The following is a 22,299-nucleotide window of genomic DNA, read 5'->3' as shown; positions in this document are numbered from 1 at the left end:
AATGCAAAAACATTTCCTAAAGACTTCACATTATCATGATGAAATAACTAGTTTCTGATAAGTATTGCAGAGAAAATTGTGAAGATCATGTTTTTTTTCTTCTTTTGTGTAATTTAGGACGATAATTGACTGCAAAGAAAAATTCTCATTTTGAAAGATAGAAAATTAAGCACTTTTTACAAAACCCTAATGGAAAAAAGCACCTTTAAGGGCTTTTAAAAAACATAAATCAAAAATAAGCGCATTTTAGAACTTTTTAAAAACTCTATGCACCCTGTATATAGGTTTAATGTTCCATTATATAACAATGATTCCAATTATTTACTTTTTTGTTTAGGAACTACTGCAATGATATGTTCTTCCCACCGTGCAAGTCGAGAGGTTCTGATGAAGAAGGATGTGATAATTATCTCCCCGTACGATTCAGAAGCAAATATTGTAGTCTTCACTCTTTTCATGTAGAAAACTATATAGTGTTCGTGTTTTTAAAAAAGACTGTGTTTGTACATTTTATCTGTTCATTAACAGTTTTAGTTCCTCTACATTTGGCAAAAATGTAATGTTTCAGCTTCTTTTTTCCATTTGAATCCATGGGTTTTGTATATTTCAGGAAAGTACCAACAAAAATCCCTATTAAAATGATATTTTTACTCATCTTATTCGTTACTTTAGAATTAAATTATTATTACTGAATAATAAAGTGAGCCTCGTATTAATTGCTTTCAAACATTTCTTTCTAAAAAAAATTTTTTTTATTCAGTTCCTAAATTAATCCTAGAATATGTTGCACTTAAAAAGAATTTTGCATATATTATTATAATTCAACATTAAGAATTTTAGAAGTATAATAACCATGATACAAAAAATTGTATATCCATTTAAAGTCAATTCCAAATGGAAAATATTGCTGTTAATTTAAATTTATATAATATAATTTTTGAATCTTATTTCCTGTTATTGGTTTATTATAAAATATCCTGTGTTTCAAATATTATATATTGTGCAATAATTTGCATGAAATGTGTATTACTTCATATACTGTGCAGAGTGAGTTAAAAAGGCTATGGCTCAGACAAAATAATGAATTTAATAAGGAAGTCTTGGGTCAATATAATTTTACCTAAGAAAGTTTAAGAAAAATTTGTTTAAAAAAAAGTTTTAAAAAAGGAAATAATTATGGAATAATTTCCAATCCTGATCTACTGTTTCCGCATTAATAGTCTTGTTTTACCAGTCCTGTACAATTGCTATTTTTATAATGTTAACAGTTATTGTTTAGATCATTTTGGATACTAGAAGATTCCCTTGCTTATCGTTCATAAATTTTTTAGACTTTTGAAGAAAAAAAATTAAGTTATTTTGTTTGAGAAGGAAAACAGCAGCTCCTGATGGTAATGATGAAAAAAAACATTTCAAATATCAAGTTTGATTCTTATGCATCAGTCAATGAAATAATGAAACTTGTGGTGCGATGCTAATTATAAAAAATGGTTGGAAAAACTGAAGTCCAAATGATGCCAATGAAGGCAGTGATAGCCATGGTGGCCCAGGAGATAGAGTGTTCGTCTTGCAATGAAGTGAGCCAAGTTCGAATCGCAGCGATGGCTGGTCGATACGAATTCCATCGCACCGACCACAATGCTGACGTGAAATATCCTCAGTGGTAGACGGATCATAGAGTCCCCTTGCTGTTGGGATAATTCTGGGAGGTTTGCCTCTCCATGTAACGCAAATGCGGGTTAGCTCCATCAAATAGTCATCAACAAAGGCAAATTTCTTCCAATGCTTGATCCAGAAGTTCCCTTGTCTTCTGGATTGAATTCTAAATTACAAGGCTATGGAGTTGAACATTAGTAGTCGTTAACCCCAAAATTGGGTCGGTTGTTCAATGACGGTTATAAAATAATAATAAAAAAGAAGGCAGTGAAACGGAACCCTGACCAGTGCCCACATTTGCAGAAGGTCTAAAAACCTTTGCAATGATGAAACAGTAATTTACAGAAAAACAGCAATCTGTTACAATTATAGATTTATTTATTTTTTTGTTTATAGACTAACAGAGTATTCAAACTAAAATTTCTATATACAATTTTAAATAACTCTTTTTCCATTATTCTTTTGAATGATATTTTTGCAGTAAGTACATAGTTTTTTTTTCTATTAAAATTTAATTCTTTAGTATATTAATTCTTAATTTCATGCATTTTTAAATTTGTATTTCCCATATTTGTAGTTTTTTATATGAGAAAACCCATGAGAAAATATCAGTCAGAGTTATACTAAAACTTCAAAGAAAAATTTGCAAATATAATGTTTAAAAAAATCCTTCATGTCCAATTAAGGTTTTAAGCCACATTTTGTAATGGTTTTCATCCATTATAGTACTTTTCACCTTTTTTGTGTTTTTTGATACGTTTTTATTTTTTAAATCATTTAGAGGAAAGGAATTAATTAAAGTCAACCAGTTTAAACCAACAGGAGTCTATTCTGATTAACTGATATCTATAAAATTCGGTATACATGGACTATAGGACATAGGGTGCTCTTCTTGAACAAGAATATATATTATGACAATTTGAAGTGGTTTGAAAATAAACACATCACTTTCAGATATAAAACTAAATCATTCAGCACAAAGTTTTACTTATGCGTGCCCTTATCATACCCGGTGGTCAAAATTTGAACTTATTTGCTTTATTAGAAGGAAGTACATACAAAGTTTCATGGTTATCCATTGTACAGAATGTACAATGCGGCAAAAATAAAAGGACCACCCCCAAAAAGCTCTAGAGATTTGGCAAAATATACAAAAAGTAAAAACATATCAAAGGTCATCCTCTTTAATCATTAAGATAGAGTCCTAGAACACAAAGACCAGATAATTTAATCTTAAGTTACTCAGGGTAGTCTTTTTTTTTGGCGCACTATTTTATGATTAGTCTTGGGAGGCTCACTTTAATTGTAATCACCTTTTGAAAAAATATTGCATTGTAAAACCGAACACATAGCATGAATCAACTGAGTTTCTAAGCAAGTACTAGAGTTTTTATTTTTAGGCACTATCAAACATAAGTTGAAACAAATCTGTAAATTAATATCTACATTGTAACTTTTTTTTCTTTGAAATAAAAAATGAAGAGTTGTGCATTTTCAGAAATTTAAAATGTACTGTGATATTTGTATAATATTTTTTAATTGAATCTATATTTTCTGCAATAGAAATGTCTAAGCTGTTTAAGTCTGTACATGCGAAATCGCCAATGTCAAAAGTGTATCATATTCTATAGAATTTACATCATACAATGGGACTAATGAAATTAGCCGGATAAAATTTCAATCTTATTTGTAGGTTTAAAAACCAATCTAGATTAAATATCAAGCAAATCGGCATTGGCCAGTTCAAATTACAGTCATATTTCATTTTTTATTTTCATTTTGTATCATAATAATGATGGTGTCATATTTTTTTCATTAATAAAACTTTCAATATGCCTATTTGTTCTTTTATTTCCAAGCAAAATGGCACAAAATTACATATTCAATACAGAATTCACAAATATGATAGAGCCATTCTTTAAAACGATAATCAAAGTGAGTGAATGTTAATGAAAGCAAGTACAAAAAAAAATATTTTGTTATCATGGTTTTTAAACAAAATAAACTACAGGATGTAAAACATTGTTATTGGTTATTCCCAAATAGTGTCCATTAAAATATGCACTTTGGTGAATTTTTATTCAGGAGCACAATAATATCACAAACCTTATTCATTCTTCTTATCTCCTTCGCCACCACTTTTTACAACTTGTTTCTGTAAAAAAAAAATTATTATACATAAATGAACTGCATTTATTCATTGGTAATCTATTCAAGAATTTAAAAAGTATGAGAGGAAATTCTCCAGCAAAATTATTAAAATGATAAAATAAAATTTTGACACTTAAAAAATATTGTTAATGTGACGTAACTACCACTACGATTATTAAACAAAAATTCAAGAGTATATAAGATGTGTTAACTTCATTCTATCTTGAGTTTTTTTTAGATAGATAAAGGTTGGCATTGTTCATAACTATTTGGCCCACATTGGAGACCAGCGGACTAAATGGATGGTCCACATTGAACAGTTGACTTGCTATTTGTGACTGCAACATTATCCTCCCACTGTTGCTTCTCAGTCTCATTTACACACAACAGGATCCTGCACACACTCGACTGCTAATAGCAACTCAGGTGAGACCACACACACAACCATGAACTTAAAACAGCTCTCGCGACAAACACTCAAAACTCGAACTTAATATAGCTCTCACTACAAGTGCTCAAATTCTGGTGAACTTAATACAGCTCTCCTGGTCTTTCACAAATACGGCAACAAGTGGTAACCGTTCATCCAATTCTATCCTTGATAAAATTCTAGCGGGGGTTAATTGTGACGTAACTAGTGCTAAGATTTTTAAACATTAATTCACTAGTATATAAGATGTGTTAACTTGATTCTATCTCGAAGCAGGGTGCGTAGCCAAATCTTTCAACAAAAATTAGCACCTTTTAAGTACAGTCAAACCTCGTTAATTCGACACTCTCGGGACCTCTGAAAAACTGACGAATTAAGCGGAGTGACGAATGAACCGGAGTTGCATTGTTTTTCAAAAAATTGGAAAAATACCCATAAATTAACAATTATTACATACAGCAGTGAAATTTCAATTTCTTAAAATAAAAAGAAAACGTTGAAGAATTTGCATTAAAACAATTCAATTAAAACATAGCATCAGTAGAAAGACAAACAGTATGGTTTACATAACTTACTTTTATTTATTTAGGAATGAAAAAACCATCAATACGGGTTTGTTTGGTATGGGGATTACTTAGCATAATTCTTTTTTCGAGCTTGTACACAGAGTTCAAATCTTCCTCAGTGCCAGATATTGAAGAAAAATATTTTCTTAGAACTTCAATGCACTGAAGAGCTTCATTTTTGGAAGGAGGAACTTCCACCTCATCCTCGCTTTCACTCTCTTCAGATGCTGGAACATGTCTTTCGCGGATTTCGTTCGCGATTTCCGAGACGGTTAGTTCTGGAGATGTCACGAGATTTTGGTCAATTCCAAGGTATGTTTCTTCATCCATCACATCTTTGTTGCGTTCTTTCAGTTGCCTGAGCAATTCAGATAAAGGGACGTTATCATCTTCATCATCATTAACATCTTCTGACGAGCTTGGACTTTCAACAAATCCAGCATGCCTGAAGCAGTTTTTGATGGTTTTATCGGTCACATCAGCCCAACTCCTGTGGATGTAATTAATGCCATCTAAGAGATTTTGTTTCCATTCTCTCCCTTCATCAATGGCTTTAATCCAGTCTCTTACAAGATGTTTCCGATAGTGTCTCTTGAAGCTGGAAATAATTCCTTGATCAAGGGGCTGTAAAACTGAAGTGGCATTGGGCGGCATGTAAACTAACTCCACTGATTGAAGGTTGCTTACCTCAGTATGCGCTGTGCAATTGTCCACAACAAACGCCACTTTACGATTTGTTGCATGGAATTTTTTGTCAAACTCTTTCAGAGTTTTTTCCCAAACATTGGAGGTCATCCAAGACTTTGAGTTTGCTTCATATGATACACTCTAAGACTTCACATTTTTGAAGCACCTTGGTTTTGCACTCTTGCCTATGACCAGAGGCTTAAGTTTTTCGGAACCATCCATGTTTGCTCCTAACAGAACAGTAACTTGTTGTTTGCTTTTCTTCCCACCTGAGCAGTCCTCTGATTGAAAAGTCAAAGTCTTGTCAGGCACAAGTCGAAAAAAGAGACCTGTCTCATCAAGGTTGAATACATCACAAGGGTTATAGCGCTGGAGAACATCTTTTAAGAGACCATTTTGCTTCTCCGCACATCTTTTTGAAGGAAAGTCCATGTCTCTCTTTGAACCGTTCAAACCAGCCGTTGCTCGCCGAGAGCTCCGAAACACCCAGTTCATTTGCAAATTGCAAAGCTTTCTCTTTCAGGATAAGTCCTGAAATTGGAATGTTTTGGGCTCGGGCCATTCTAAACCATTTAACAAGAGCATTTTCAACGTCTTCGAAGGTCGAAACACGCATTCTCTTTCTCTTCTCGCCATCCTGAACACCTAAAGAACTTTCAATTTTATCTTTTAAGGACAAAATGGCAATGAACGTTGTGCGAGGGACTCCTTTCCGTTTTGCAAAAGCAGCCTTAGACATTCCAGATTGCTCAAATTCTCTTATCATTTGGAGCTTTTCATCCAACGTCCAAGATTTGTATCCAAGTTTACTCGCCATGGCACTGAACTAAAGACTAGCGAGACTCGATACACCACCGCACTGCTACGCCCTACTAAGTTTTACAGGAGAGAGAAGAAAAGGCGCGCACTCCAACATGCTCGTTTTCTGCCACATGTTTTCCCGCCCNCACCGCACTGCTACGCCGTACTAAGTTTCACAGGAGAGAGAAGAAAAGGCGCGCATTCCAACATGCTCGTTTTCTGCCACCTGTTCTCCCGCCCCCGCCGTTACCCCCTCTTAAGGTCAGAGATAAGGAGCATTATTGCAACTCTTTCTGCAAGACGTGGTGGAAGGAGGGGTGAGACAAAAGGGCAGGGGAAAAACGCTTCCAGTGCCGAATTCCATTACCCCCTCGTAAGGTCAGAGATAAGAAGCAGCAACTCTTTCAGCAAGAGGTGGTGGAAGGAGGAGTGAGACAAAAGGGCAGGGGAAAACGCTTTCAGTGTCCGAATTCCAAGAACCAGTTGCCTAGTGCGAATTCTTTAAAGTGTCATTTTATCCGAAGTTCATAATTTCCCCATGACGTATTAAACAGAGTTTGTTAACACTAAATCCAATGCAAATCAATCGGGACTTGAAAAAAGCGCCGAAATAACCGAAGTGACGAATTAAGCGAGTGTCAAATTATCAAGGTCCGACTGTACTTTTTAAGCACTCAAAAAATATTTTTCAAAGACTTTACATGATAGTGATAAAATAACCAGTTTTTTACAAATAATTCTTTTCCTGATTATATTAGCCATTAAAAAATGCAGCAGAGTTGCATAGGAGAGTGCAAGAATTTTACCGAACCCAGCTCAAAAGACGCACATGCAATTTCACAAGTATTGCATCAAACATGTAAAAGGATAGGCGCTTTCATACGCTATGGACCGACGGTAAGCCGAAATAGATTGTTGAATGAATTGTGAAAACATCGAATAGAACAATTTGAAAAGCACGCTTCTGCATAACACGTAATTAAAATCGACAAGGTAAAAATAAAAATCTAATTTTCGAAAAGGGAAAATGAAGCACTTTTTAAAAACACCCAATGAAAAAAGCACCTTTAAGAGCTTTTAAAAAAGGAATATTGAAAATAAGCACTTTTTAAAAACCCTACGCACTATGTGAAGTACCTTTAAATAGATAAAGGTTGGCATTGTCAATAACTACTCGCCCCACATTTAATTACATTAACTCTTTATAAGGTAATGGGAAGCATAATTCCCACCAACTTTAGTAGTTTTTAAATGTTGATGGGCGACTATTAGCCCTCCTATGATTTTCGTGATCATTTGCTATAACTATTCACAAAAATAGAGTAAAATACCAATGAAGGGTTTTAATGTGGAGAACAGTGAAGGTTAGAGTGGGGTGGAAAAGAAAACCAGCACTGGGGAGCTATTTTCTCTAATGAATTAGTTCATTTAATTGTTTCTCACTGGGTTTATTTGTAGTTTTAAATACAGAATATATAAAGTTACTTATTAGAACAGAAGTTTAAATTTATGGCTAATTCGATTCCTTACAATCGGCAAAATTTTAAAAATCCTGCACACCTTCAAGTCAAAAATCAAGTTAATCTTGGGTTATAAGGTAAATGTTGTTGTAGTAGTTCATTTACGTCGCACTTGAGCTGCACAATGGGCTATTGGTGACGGTCTGGGAAACATCCCTGAGGATGATTCGAAGACATGCCATCACAATTTTGATCCTCTGCAGAGGGGATGGCACCTCCGCTTCGGTAGCCTGACGACCTGCGCGCGAAGTCGAGCACTTTACGGTAGCACAGATTAACGAGGACCAATGTCGCACGCCCTTGGTCCCTACGCAGACTGAAAATCAAATCAAAAAAAAAAAAATCAAAAAAAAATCAAAACATTTTTCAAAGATAAATAAAAAGGAGGACATTTTTTGGAATAGCATACATATACAGACTACTTTGAAATGAGTAAACAGCATATTAAAAAAAAATAGTATGATTAGCTATACTTACGTGTGTAATAAAAACAAATTTTGTTGTAAAAATTAATAAAAGATATTTTTAATTTCAGAATTGTTTTGTTAGGTTTACAATTTCCAACATAATTTTATCACTACTGAACAACTCATAATAGCGTGAAAACATGAAAAATTATAAAACTGTTTCATTAAAAAAAAACTAGTTATTATACCCCATACCAATATGTAATTAAAATTTGTAATTGAGTTCAAGATTTCCTTAATCAAAGAATTTCAATCTAGAAATGAAAACACTGCAAATATGCCAATTTGTACAAAAGAAATTTTAGTGTATGGTCCCTCAATTTATAATTTAGGGATTTGGATTCAGTTTTTAAAATCAGATGAAAGAAACAAATCAATAATTGTGTAACTACAAAAACCAACCTACAAGATTTGTACAAAAGAAATTTCAATGGATGATCCCTCAATTTAAAATTCAAGAGTTCGGAAGCAATTTTTTAAAATCAAATGAAAGAAATTAATCATCAATAATTGCATAGCTACAAAAACCATCCTACAAGATGTAACTGCATTTGCTTAAAATAATAAAGCGTATGACCTGAATTTATCACCTTAAAAGTTTGATAATATAAAATTATTGAGTTTCTTTTTGAAAGAATAACTCAATTTTCGAAAAGTTTCAAACAATTTTTAACGTGGTTAAGGAGATATCACAACCTTGTATATAATTAGGTCCCTTAATTTGAATTATCAAATTTTGTGATTTCTACTAGCATTAATTAATCTATAAAATTAGTATTATCTAGTAAATAATCTAGTATTATCTGTGAAATTTATCCCAACTGATATAAGTGTGTAAAAACAAATTTACCAATAATGAATGATAGATCTATTTTAAATAAATAAAAAATTACGTTTTTTGTTTAAGTTTGCATTTAATTTTATTTTAAAAAATAGTATAATTCACAAACGTAATGGATGGCCCCTAAAAAATGTATATAATATGGTCCCTAATAAATTTATTATATAAATTTATTAGGGACTATATTATATATAGTCCCCAAATAAATTTATATTATACGATCCCAAATAGATTTATAATAAAATTTGTTGGTTGGTTCAGAAATAGAATGAGTATTGAAGCTAAATATTTTTGTCAAAAGTTATATGGTCCCTGCAGTCATAATATTTAACAAATTGAGACAATTGATTTTTTTTAAATTTATTTAATCTGCTTTTAAATAAGATCATTAAAGTTTTAAGTTTAACCCATTTAAAGTTTTTTGGAATAACAAATTTGAATAATGTAAGATTTTTTGCTCATTTAAAATAGTGAAAGTCTCTCACTTCAATAAACCTTGTCTATAAATATTATGTAGTTTTTTCATGAAACAATTTTAAAGTAATGAAAGTTTAAAAGTAATAATACAATGATAAAAAGTAATAAGTAAAAAAAAGTAGTAAATTACAATAAAAGTTTACAAGACTTTTATACAATTGGTGGACGATCCTTTAAGTAAAAAAACTTACAAATTAAAATCTCAATTCTTATCATTATTAAATTAAATGAATAAGAGGGAGATGGAAATTTCGAGATGAAGCTTTGTAATTCTTTAATACTCTGGAGACCCACATAAAAATGCGTAATTAGTGATTGATCCCCAAATCAAGGTCAAGGATTAGTGTATTGATCTATTAATAGAAGAATGCGAGAAGGCTATTAGCTTGCCAGTGATAAAGACAATGTTGCTTCACCAACGAAAAAATTAACAAGAGAAATAAAATGTTCTTTGCTTTTAGGGAAAAGAAAAGAAAGACAATGCTTAGTTGGTCCCTGTAAGCAGTAAAAATTAGAGAGATTTTTCGATTAAATTTCACAGGACGGAAAATGAAACTTGAAATTGAGAATCTCCTGCAAAATGCAGCAGAGTTTTTCATGAAAACAAAATAATCCTTCCCAATGAATACAGCCCATACGCACATGTGGACCCTGCAAGTGTTTCATCAAAAGTGTGAATTTAATGGCGCTCTCATACACTACGAACTGACAGTAAGTTGAAATGGATTGTGGTTGAATAAATTGTGAAAACGTTGAATAGAACAATGTGAAAACCATGCATTTTGCAACCCTCATGATGAAAATTGACACAGTAAAAAAACATCTCATTTTGGAAAAGGCAAAATTAAGCACTTTTTAAAAACACCTAATGAAAAAAGCACCTTTAAGCACTTTTTAAAAACGCTATGCCCCCTCAAAATTTACATTAGGTTACATTCCAGTTTCAAATCTGCGATTGGAAAAAGTAAGAAACTACAGCTCAGTATTGGATGCAAGACTGACTTTGAATTCATGTAAATACATATTTGCTACTTACGGATTTAACTTTTGAAAAATTTTAAAACATAATTGACAAAGTAACTTTAAAAATTAATTTTCGAAATTAAAGAAACAAATGAAGAAAAAAAAACTTTCAAAAAATAGTTTACTTTGAACAAGGTGGGTTGAACTCTAGGCAAGATTGAAATCTATGCTATCTCTATTATTTAAACTCAACATGATTTCAAGTGAAAGTGCAACAAGCATTTAACAGATTTTTATTTTATTTTAATTGCAAATTTTAATTAAGCAAAACTTACTTGTAGCACATCAACTTCAGCCAATAACCTGTCATATTCTTTATTTGTAGCTTCCGCTTGACTCTTCATGCTTTCGAGATTTTTCTGAGCTTTCAACAATTCTAAAAAATAAAAATAGGTGAGAGTTTGAAATACATAAAATACATTATCAAACAAGTCTTTGAAGAAAAAAACACTACAGTAGAGCCTCAATTAACTGAGCCAATAACGAAAAAAAAAATTCTGAATGAGCCCAGAAAAGGACCACACTTTTTTAGTTGACTGTCCGGCTCTACTGCCCCCCAAAACACTCAACTTTCAAGAAATATTGCGCCCCGAGAAGTCAACAAGGGCAAACAATGTATGTTTCCAGTGGTCCTATTGAACTACAGGTGCAATGTGTAATCAGACTGTACTTTTACTTTTCAATATGCTTTTGCAATGAAAGGTAAAGTTTGTCTAAAGTAAGAACTCCCCTATTTGTCATTTGTCTGGATCCTATGACGGTGACTATGGTAAAGAGGTATAACTATTTCAAGTAGGGGTATGGGGTCATTGTTTAGGACAGGTTTTGGCTCTGGTCAGCGAGAAAAAGGGAATCCTTTTTTTCGGTTTGATTTAAAAAAAAGTATTAACTCATTCAAACATTTATATTTTTTGTAAATTATAATTAGTTTACTTATCAGGGAATACATTATACTTATGATTTATTGGAAACATTCATGTACATATAAGCAGGAGTGCAGAAAATTCTCAGATCCTAATATTTCTTCAAAACAAAGCTGATTTTTTTATATCAAAATTTTCCCAAAAGTTTTAACATTTTTCTTTTTTTTTCCTTAAGTAAAATAACTTCTTTTAAATATTTTTGGAAATATTTTTTAAATATTTTTGGATTTATATTAGCCACCACAAAAACAATTTATCCCAATTTTAAAGATATTAAATATTAAGTAGCATCTTTATTATCTCATTCCATCTTTAAATTAATAATTGCATAATTTAAGTATGTAAAAAATTTAATTCAAAATGATTATTTTAACTTATATTTAAAAAGGATATCAAATGTATTTTTTCAGATTTAAATAATAGTTATTGATAAAAGCATATTCAGCAAAACATTAACAAGACCAATAATATTGATCATACCGAATTTATAAAGATATGTAAAGAACTAAGAAAACTCTTAATAAATTCATATTATAAATGTTAATCAGTGAATGGCCCCTAAATTTTTTTAAAATTATTTTTTACATTATCCAGTATTTCTTTAATTGACGATTAAAAAAAAGTAAATAATTTTGAAATGTAAATACAATGAGTATTGAAGCTAAACATTTTGTCAGAAATAAATTATTACATGGTCCCTACATACATAATATTTAACAAATCTGAGATAATTGAATTTTGATTGTTTGTAAATAAAATCATTAAGAGATGAATTAAAGTTTCTTGGGATGACAAATCTGAACTTTCTTACATAACTAAACGTAAGATTTTTTGCTGCATTAAAAGTATTAAAAGCCCCACACTTCAGACTCATAAAACATAAGAGTACTGAAAATTTTAAAAGTAATAATACAATAATTTATAAAAAGTAATAAGCAAAAAAAGTAATAAAGTACAATAAAAGTTTACAAAAATTTTATGCAACTGATGGACGGTCCCTAAGGTAAAACTATTTCTCTTAAAATTTTCAATTGATTCTTAAATTTAATGAATAAAAGGGAGATAGAAATTTTGGGGAGATGAAGCTTCAGGACTCTTGACTGCTCTGGGAACACCCATAAAAATATGTAATTGGTGAATGATCCCCAAGTCAAGTTCAAAGATTATGACATTGGGTCTATAAATAGAATATCATGAGAAGGGAATTAGCTTTCCAGTGACGAAGACAATGGCACGTCACCAACAATGAAATTAACAAGAAAATTAAAATTTTCTATCTCTATTAGAGAAAAAAGTTTGACAATGATCAGTTAATAAGCGAAAATTCGAGAAATTTTTTTGGTTCAATTTCAGAGGAAAAAAAAGGAAGCCCGAAATTGAGAATCACTTGCATCAAAATGTAGCAGAGTTGCACATGAGAGGGCAAAAACCCTTCCCACTGAATCCAGCTGAGTATACGCACATGCGGCAAGTATTTCATCAAACATGCAAAACGAATGGCTTTTTTATGCTCTACGGACATAAATGGGGGTTGAATTATTTGTGAAAACATTAAATAGAACAATGTCTTTTTTCATAATTTGTGGCTAAAATCAGCATGGTAAAGAAAAATCTTGAAAAAAAGCACCTTTAAATGAAAAAAAAGCACCCTTAAGCTCATTTTTATGAACGATATGCACCCTGTTTATATATTTAAATATAATTCCTTTTAAAGAAAAATTAAAAAAAAAAACATTGTTAAAAATATTGTTGTGAAGAAAAAAAAATTTGCTATGAAAATATGGAAATCTTACCCTGTGATTTTTCTTTTAATTCAGATTCCAGACTTTTCACTCTTTTTTCGTATTCTTCATTCTGTCTATTGTCTTTACTCTCTTGCTGCTCCATCTTCAAAATTTAGAAGAAGAAAGAATAAATTGTGTCCCTTTCAACAATAATAAATTTGTAAAATTGAACAAAAGGACAAAGTACAGTGTGGTGGGAAAGGCAGAAAAATACTGGTATAAAAGTATTAAATTAATATCTAAGCACCCTTTCATCATACATAGACAACCACATAGCATCAATCATCAAAAAATATATTTTAGGGATTTAGAAAAAAGATATTAAATTAGAAGTTAGTGGCATCTATGGTTAAAAATCTAATGGTACTTTATTTAAGTCCCACCAGAGCTCCCCTGGGGCAGAATTTTTTCGAGCTATCTGCGACAAAATTCTCTAGCACTAATATCTTTCTGCAAGATACTTTTAACAATAACAAACATACATGTTACTAATTTAAAATAACAGAAGCGCTGTGTTTACAAAAAAAACTGTATAATGTTTTTTAAGTAAACATGTAATAATTTTTTATTCTAATATTATGGGTGATATTCTCGAATTTTGTAGGGGTGGCACACTAAATATTTCCTTCTTCACAGTTTGTAAATAATCATAATAAAAAAATTTTTAAAAAATCATGAAATCCGTAGTAGTGATTGCCGAAAAAAAGATTGATGATGAAATCACGTGAATCAGTCTCCTCGAAAAAGGGATTTCTCAAATGCGTGTTTCGTTTCGAGATTAGGTTGTTGTAATTAATAATATCATATAAAACATATCGGATTTAAAAACTTGTAGAAATCAATAGCAATAACAGCCAAAAAATCGATAGAATCATAGCCTTAAAAAAAGGATACCCAAATGTGCCATTTGAATTTTCCACATTGTTTGAAATATATCGGGATATTAAACACCACATAAAAATCTATATCAATAACTTCCGAAAATACAATCGAAACAAGACATTGATTTACGATAAAATCTGCATAAATTGGGCAAGCCAAAAAGTGATTGTCTAAATGCATGATCAAAATCAAGCGTAAATTTCTGTAGAAAGACAAATCTTCCCACAAGAACTCTAACATTCTGTAACAATGTTGCTGTGATTCCGCCTTGGGGCTAGAGCTCACAATGAGATATTGGGGACGGTCTGGGAAACATTCACGAGGATGATCCGATGACATGCCATCTCAATTTTGATTCTCTACACAGGCTTTGGTAGCCCGATAACCCCTGTGCGAAGTCGAGCACTTTACGGTAACACGGTTTAATGAAGACCGATACTGTTCACCCTCAGTCCCTACGCAGGCTGATCAAAGTGATCACCGACCCGCTCACTGATTGCAGCCAGTGATGCTTAACTTTGGGGTTCTACTGAGAATCGTGTCTTAACAAACAATCCACTGCGGGACTAATAATCTAATGCTTATGACACAGCACAACCACTATATTCTACACAGACAGAAGTTTTAAAATAGTAAGATGCTGGATTTGAATTCAAACAAAAAAAGATGTTTAGCCAATGATTTAAATCACAGATTTTAATTATTAATTTAAATCAATCAAATAAAAGAAAAATTTAAAAATTATTTAAAAATCTGCTTTGCTTTTTAAGGGATTCTGAGAAGTGCAAATAAAAATTTTATTTTCTTAAGAAATGTAATAATTTTTTTAAACAAATATTTCTATACTCTTTGACAACTAAATAAACAAGATCTATAAAATTACTTTCCAGCAACGCAAAGATAAGGGATTTGTTAAATCTAAGTTTAAGTAAAAGAAGTAGGTGATAATGAATTACAATCAACCAATTCAATGTGTAATGCAGCACTGTATTTAAATACATTGATTAACATTCTAACTTATGTAGAGAAACTTAGCTCAACTTTTATATGCCATTTGGCTGATAAAGATTAGCTGCCATTCATGTCATAAGTCACATATGTGGATGAGAAAGTCACCTTGAAGTGCAAGTACCCAATTGAAATAATTTCCAACAAAAGAGTGTTTATCATTAAATGCTTAGAAACCTTAAAAGTTCTCCCTCAGGCAAACAAACCCTGAGTCATTAAATATTTTTTGAAATACCTTTTCCTTCTCAGCCATCAGGTTTTTGGCAGCATCTGCAGCACTTTGAGCTTGTTTCAAAGAAGCACACTCTCTTGCAATCAACTCTGCATTCTTAGATAGTAAAGAAGTCAAGCGACGAATGACACTGGCATAAAATAAAATTCATTTATCAAGAACTGCGTATAAACAGATAAAAATAAATCTATACTAAATTGAATTTGTTCATATACATACACTGTACACTTAGGGTGCATAACCAGATTTTTCAACGAAAAATAAGCACATTTTAAGTACTTTTTAAGCACTCAAAAAATAATTTTAATCATTTCCCCCAAAAAAAAATCATAATTATGATCGCTGCAGTAATAAAAATTATTTTTTCTACCATTTAAAGTTCTTAATTTATAAACATTATATTAATAAAATTCAAAAACTTTACATAATTAGAATAAAATGACTAGTTTCTGATAAATATTGTAGAGAAAATTATGAAAATGGTGAAATTTTCTTTAAAATTTAGAACTACAATTGACACAGTAAAGAAAAAATATCTTTTTAAAGGATTGAAAATTAATAACTTTTTACAAACACCAAATAAAATAAGCACCTTTAAGCACATTTTAAAAACGCTACGCACCCTGGCACTGAGGGGGGGGGGAATCCCAACACCAAGAACAGGGTTGCCACTCAAATCTGGAGAGAAAAAATTGTATACACAATGTAACTAGAGGAAACACAATGATTGTGCTCTTTTGTCAGCTAAATTTGGGCTAACTATACTAATTTTAATTGAGGGGATAACTTATAGAGGAAAAAAGGAACAGCTGAACATATTTAAATAATGCTATAGTAAATTAAATAGTTTAGTATAACTAAAATATCATCCTCAAATATCCCATAGATTACACTTTGAGTGGTCACCCTTTTTTAAAAGACAAAAGATTCCCTGTATTTTCCCAGTTCGTGAAGAAAAAATAAAAATTCCCTGCATTTTTCCTGTAATTTCAGGTGATTTTTAAATTCCCTGTATTTTCCAGGTTTTCCTCGTGACAACCCAAAAGGAGTTCTGCTACATAAACTAAATTTGGTAGGCTTGTTTATACAACTAAAAGATGATGTCTATTCAAATTTCGCTCACAGATAATTAAATTAAGCAGATGCTAAAAAGTGATAATGTGATAAGATTTAGCATAATGTTTTCATATACAACAGTTATTTAAATTAATGAACCGTATTATGTATGAGGAAATATATATATAATAATGAAACAAATTATTTCTGGTTGATCTAAACACTCAATGTTTATCTATTCTAAATTTTTATAAGCATAACAGCTAACTCTGAATATGTTCAAAAAGAAAAATGTGCATATCCAGTCGGACAGTTACATGCTTTCCCTCTCTCTCAACCCTTTAAAACTTATTGACTACAATGATAATATATATTGCAGATTTTTGGAAATCATCATCAATAGCTCGACAGCACAGGGTGAGCCTTGGATTTCTCAAGAAGTCTTTTCCAGCCTAACCTTTTTCCTGTTAGCATTTTCCAGTTTTTAGTTTTTAAGACTAAAAGGTCTTTTTCTAGGCCATTTATGCATCTCAAACTTCCCACTGTCTGCCCACTTTATTCTTTGTCGTTTAATAAAGTTAATACTGTCAGGATCATTAGATGAGTGTTAAAGCTCTAAATTTGTTCTTTTTAGCCACACACCATTCTTTGAATTCCTCCAAAAATAATTCACAAGACCTTTCTCTCAAAGGTACCCAACATAACCTCATTCGTACAAGATATGGTCCAGGTTTCACAAGCATATGTTAAAATTGATCTTAAAAGAGATTTATATAATAAAACTTTTGTTTTTCAATGAATTATATCAGCTTTGATGTATTTTTGAATTCCATTAAAGCATTTATTGGCTATTAACTCATTAACTATTTAATTAAAAATTTTCAGACATAATGAAAACAATCGGTAATCTGAGGCCTTCACACTTAGATAATATTTTCTCCCAATTTAAATTATTTGAAATTAAAAACTTATTATATTATAGCATATAATTACATTAAGAAGACTTCTCTATAGAACTCAGTGATTTACTTGCTTGAGAAAAAAAAAATTATTTCAAAACTTGTTTGACAAATGGAAAAGACCATGTTAAATAGACTAGCCATTTTTTTTTATTTTTTGGGAGGGAAGTAGAGGTCAGCTTTTGACGTTACACTGTTTTCTTACCTTCACAATAGAAAACAAAAGCAGCAGCATCATAGATGGCCAGACAGCCCATTGTGGGCCAATGCCCTCCTCTGAAAATTTCTCCACAACAACTTTTGATTTATCTTTGATCTCCAATTTTTTTTCATTACCTAATTGCAAGAAAATCAGACTCCACGGAATCAGCCCATCTCAACCGTGGCCTTCCCCGCTTTCTAGTTGCAGTGGGTCTAAAAAGCACTCTTTTCATTGTATATTGTCATCACTTATTTGAATCACGTTTGAAATCAAATTCATTCAATTTATATTTAGGCATTTAATAATATCAGGTAGTTTATAAATCTTGTACAGTTCAAAGTTAAATCTCTGCCAAAAAACACTACAAAGTTAATCAAACATACAAATAGTAGTTATGAATTTTTTCACAATAGAATGAAGCAACTTTAAACTTACATAAAATGGCTGAAACTTAAAATAAATGGACAAATTACATTAAAATATAAATTATGCATAAAAGGACAAAGGATGTTATTACGGTGCAAGGAATAGGGCAAATCCTGCAATGTAGCAGTTCCTCTGAGCCCGGAACATTCGCATACTTTGTTGGAGTTCAGCATCAAGGTGACCATGACTCATTTCCTGATCCTTAGCTGTGGAGTATTTATTCATCTGTCGAATAGAATCTAACAGGAAAAAGGAATCATTAGTGGATAAAGAAGTTAATATTAACAACTTACAAACCAGAAGTATCTAAAAGCAACTCATTGCAGACACAAGTATGCTAATTCGTAGCTAAATATTTTCCCAGGTGTGTAGCCAAATCGTTCAACAAAAAATAAGCTTTTTAAGCACTCAAAAAATATTTTTAAGCACAAATAAAAAATAAAATCACTGTTTCACAAGTTGCATTGTTTTCCAAACACTTCAATAGATACAAGGCTGGTTTGGAATTCTTTTGGTATAAGCCAGGTTTTTTTTTCTTCCTGCTTTTTCAAACAAGAATTTAAATAACATGTTAAGCCCCATTCAAAATATTTTGATAAAGAATACAAACAAAACTAAACTATTCACTTTTGCTCATAAATATGTGAACATGATAAAAAAACATATAAAAAAAGATCTTGAATACTTATCGCAACTCCATTTAACAAGCAAATAAACATTTAACTCTTGTTTTTTTAATAGTGCATGTACGTAAAAATTAGTTTACTTTCTTGATTGTTGGCATATAAGGAAATTACATAATTCAGAATTGTTTACATTAATGTTCTTATTTAGCAAGATACATTTAGATGTATTAATATCAATTATTCTAAATTAAAGATTTGTTTTTTATTTATTAAATCAATACAAATTTTAATATAAATGAGCTTTAACTCTTCATTATTTACATTATTTAAATAATTTAAAAAACTACAGAACATGGGATGTGTATTTTAAGCATTTTTAAGAGACATTGACTTAATATTAAATTTTCTAACTTTATTTTACATCAGGAATGAAAAATTTCAGAAAATATCTCCCTGGAAGAAATAGGTTTCTTCCAGCCCAAGTGAAAGAAACTTTTTTCAAAAAAAAAGTATTAAATATTTTAAGTTTATTTTAAACATTTTATAAAAAAATTCTGCTTTTTGAACAAAAATTCAGATAAGTAGTTTTTCAATACTTCACTTTAAAAAGTATAGTAAAACTTAATTTTATAATTAATAAAGAACTATTAAAGTAACATAATAGAATTCTATTAATACCAGTAAATTAACAAATCACATACTAAACACACTACTAAAAATACATATTGAATTCTCAATTACAAATAGCTAATTTTTATAATCAAATAATCTTAAGTATGAATACTCAAACAGTCTTTTAAAGAATGATATATAGATCTTAAAATGCTTCAAAAAACAAATAATTTTTTTAAAAAAAATACACATGATCAACTTTTAACTTTCTGCTACTTTATTTAATTTTATTTGTTTAAGTCATTAAATTTTAATAATAATACATACTTATTATTAAAATAATTGTCCTTCTGTTATGGGAGAAATTGGCTTCTGAACAAAGCACGAATGTTGCTTAACATAGATATTTTTGTAAAAAACCAGTTCTACGTAATCATTTAAAAACTTCAGATTTATATTTATTTGAAATATGAATTTCCAATAACAATCACATACAAAAGTAGAAGAAAAAAAATGCAAGAAAATTTATCTTTTTTCATTTCATTACAATCAAACTGAAGGTATTTATATAAGTAGAAAATTTAATTACATAAAATATTTAAAAAAAAAATTAAAAAAATATTAGTTAAAATCATGGTTTAAACCACAATTGTTTAAACCAGCCAACCTGATAGGCATGGCCCAAATATGCTCAAAAATAGTCGCTTTAGGAGCCCACAATCCCAAAATCAGTTGTCTAAACAGCATTCTTAGAAAGTCTAAAAAAAGGATCTTTAGTAGTTAAGTCAGATCTATATATAATGATATTACTGATGAATGATAACTCTGATATTTATTTCGATGAATTCTCGGATTATGATTAATGTAAATAAATACGTTTTCTTTCCTTTTATGAAATATTTTGTCATCCATATTTATTTTTCTTGCTCAATTTTAATTTTTTTTAACTGATTTGCATGTACTGCAATCCTATCAAAAATCAAAAATAAAGGATTGCTGTCGAAGTTAAGTTAGACTTACTAATTTAAATTAATATTTGCTTTCTTTCGCTATGATTACTATTACTTTGTTTATTTTTTGTGTTAGATATTTAATTATGCCCAATCTAATATAGTTGGGGTTTTTTCAAAGCAACACTTTGCATTTTTTTCAGTGCCGTTTATTTCTGCAAAAAACTCAAACGTTCTGCGATATTGTCTCCGCAATTCTGCCACGGATATGGTAATAGCATAAAAAAAATTTAAATAGAGTATGCAATATAGAAATATATTTCTTAAAAAACAATAGTTTGATTAAAAACAACATACCTAAAAATAGCAACAGCAAAATTACAAAAAATGCTGAGAAATAGAAGTTTGAATAGGAAGCTAAACTTTGAAGAAACCTTGACTTGAATAATTTCTGCCACCTATTTAAAATATGAAAAGAAAATATTAATTTCAAGTCAAAGACTAAAATTCATTCTAAATAAATATATAAAGTAATAGGTGTAAACAGGGTGCGTAACAAAATCTTTCAACAAAAAAAAAACACCTTTTCAGTGCTTTTTAAGCACTCAAAAAATATTTTTAAGTACTATATCCATTAAAAAACACAAAATAATTTTCAAAGTCTTTACATGATTATAATAAAATAACTCATTTCTGACAAAGAACTCTTTTCTTGATTATATTAGCCATTAAAAAACGATCAAGAGATTTTTTGGTTCAATATCAGAGGGTGGAAACTGGAAAATGAAGACTGAAATGGAGAATATCTTGCAAAATGCAGAGTTGCACATGAGAGTGCAATAATCTTTCCAAACCCAGTTTAGTAGACGCACATGCGGATGCACAAGAATTTCATCAAACATGTAAAATGATTGACGCTTTCATACGCGAACGTCCGACGGTACACCAAAATAGATGGTGGTTGAATGAATTTTGAAAACGTTAAATAGAACAATGTGAAAAGCACATTTTTACATACTACATGGCAAAAACTGACATGCCTTTTCGAATATCTTATTTTCGGAAAGGGAAAATTAAGCACTTTTTAAAAACACCCAATGAAAAAAGCACCTCTAAGGGCTTTAAAAAAATCTAAAATAAGCACCTTTAAGCACTTTTTAAAAACGATAAGCACCATGTGTACATATTTGAAAAAGACACTTTTTCTATGTAGACATGAAATGGAATTTACTGAGAATATTTAAGTACATGAGAATCTCAAATAGTTTCAACCTTTTGCAAAACAGAAAAATTTGAGTCAAGCCATTGAAATTGTGGTTATTATATGAAAGAAAAACTGCTTAATCTTTATTTTTTTTTTCTTCAAAATTCAAGTGATTTGCTAAGTAACACATAGTTCCAGGGATAAAAATTATAACACTTTTAATGATTTATAATATTTTCAAAAAAAAGTGGGACAGTTCAAGTTCAGCTAGTCTCTGAAAATTATGGGTTATAAAGACAAAATTCCTGGATCATTTTTAAGTATTTTCGGATCCTTATTTCAAACTCTTCAAAAATTCTATGAGAAATAAAATAAATTTGCTATTCAAACAATGTTTCTCCACTATTCATCTATTAGTAAGAGAATTTATGAAATCAGGGGTCTGTCCAGACATTTTGTGAAAGGTCCGTTTCTCGTGAAATTGTGAAAAAATTACTCACATTCTTTTAACCAGGGTCCGCTTTTATGAATTTGTGCAAATAGGGTCCGTTATTGCAAAAAAAAAACTTTTTCAAGGAGTTTTTAAATTGTAAAGACATACAAGATTATGCTCAAAACTGTAAAATTATAATTAAAAAAATTAAATTTTAAAAAATAAACAACAATTGCTGCTTCTAAATTATAGATGCAACATACAAATATTTGGTATTTAGCCTATACTGCTGAACACAGAATATTAATTTCGGACGAATAATGGAAGAATCGTCTGCCGAAGACAAAACTTAATTCGTTTACATCCATCTTTCTTGTTTTCTG

At 30.5% G+C, this 22,299-nt stretch overlaps 2 protein-coding genes across 2 annotated transcripts in view; one reads left to right on the top strand and one right to left on the bottom strand.

Annotated features, from left to right (window-relative positions):
- Positions 1 to 3,493, top strand: part of LOC107441538 (uncharacterized) — a 21,263-nt gene extending 17,770 nt beyond the window's left edge. Inside the window, exon 7 of the mRNA XM_016054881.3 lies at positions 338 to 3,493. Coding sequence (XP_015910367.1) covers positions 338 to 352 — 15 coding nt within the window. The 3' untranslated portion in view covers positions 353 to 3,493. The remainder of the gene's footprint in view (positions 1 to 337) is intronic.
- LOC107441458 (B-cell receptor-associated protein 31) overlaps positions 3,488 to 22,299 on the bottom strand; it is a gene marked incomplete in the record, with an annotated part of 22,717 nt that continues 3,905 nt past the window's right edge. Inside the window, 6 exon segments of the mRNA XM_071180953.1 lie at positions 3,488 to 3,811; positions 10,895 to 10,995; positions 13,336 to 13,429; positions 15,452 to 15,578; positions 18,183 to 18,330; positions 20,637 to 20,737. Of these exon segments, the coding sequence (XP_071037054.1) occupies positions 3,764 to 3,811; positions 10,895 to 10,995; positions 13,336 to 13,429; positions 15,452 to 15,578; positions 18,183 to 18,330; positions 20,637 to 20,737 (619 nt within the window).

The sequence above is a fragment of the Parasteatoda tepidariorum genome, chromosome 5, assembly GCF_043381705.1.
Source record: "Parasteatoda tepidariorum isolate YZ-2023 chromosome 5, CAS_Ptep_4.0, whole genome shotgun sequence".
NCBI lineage: Eukaryota > Metazoa > Arthropoda > Arachnida > Araneae > Theridiidae > Parasteatoda > Parasteatoda tepidariorum.
Note: the sequence above shows the minus strand (reverse complement) of the source record. Positions and strands in the feature narration are given on the sequence as shown.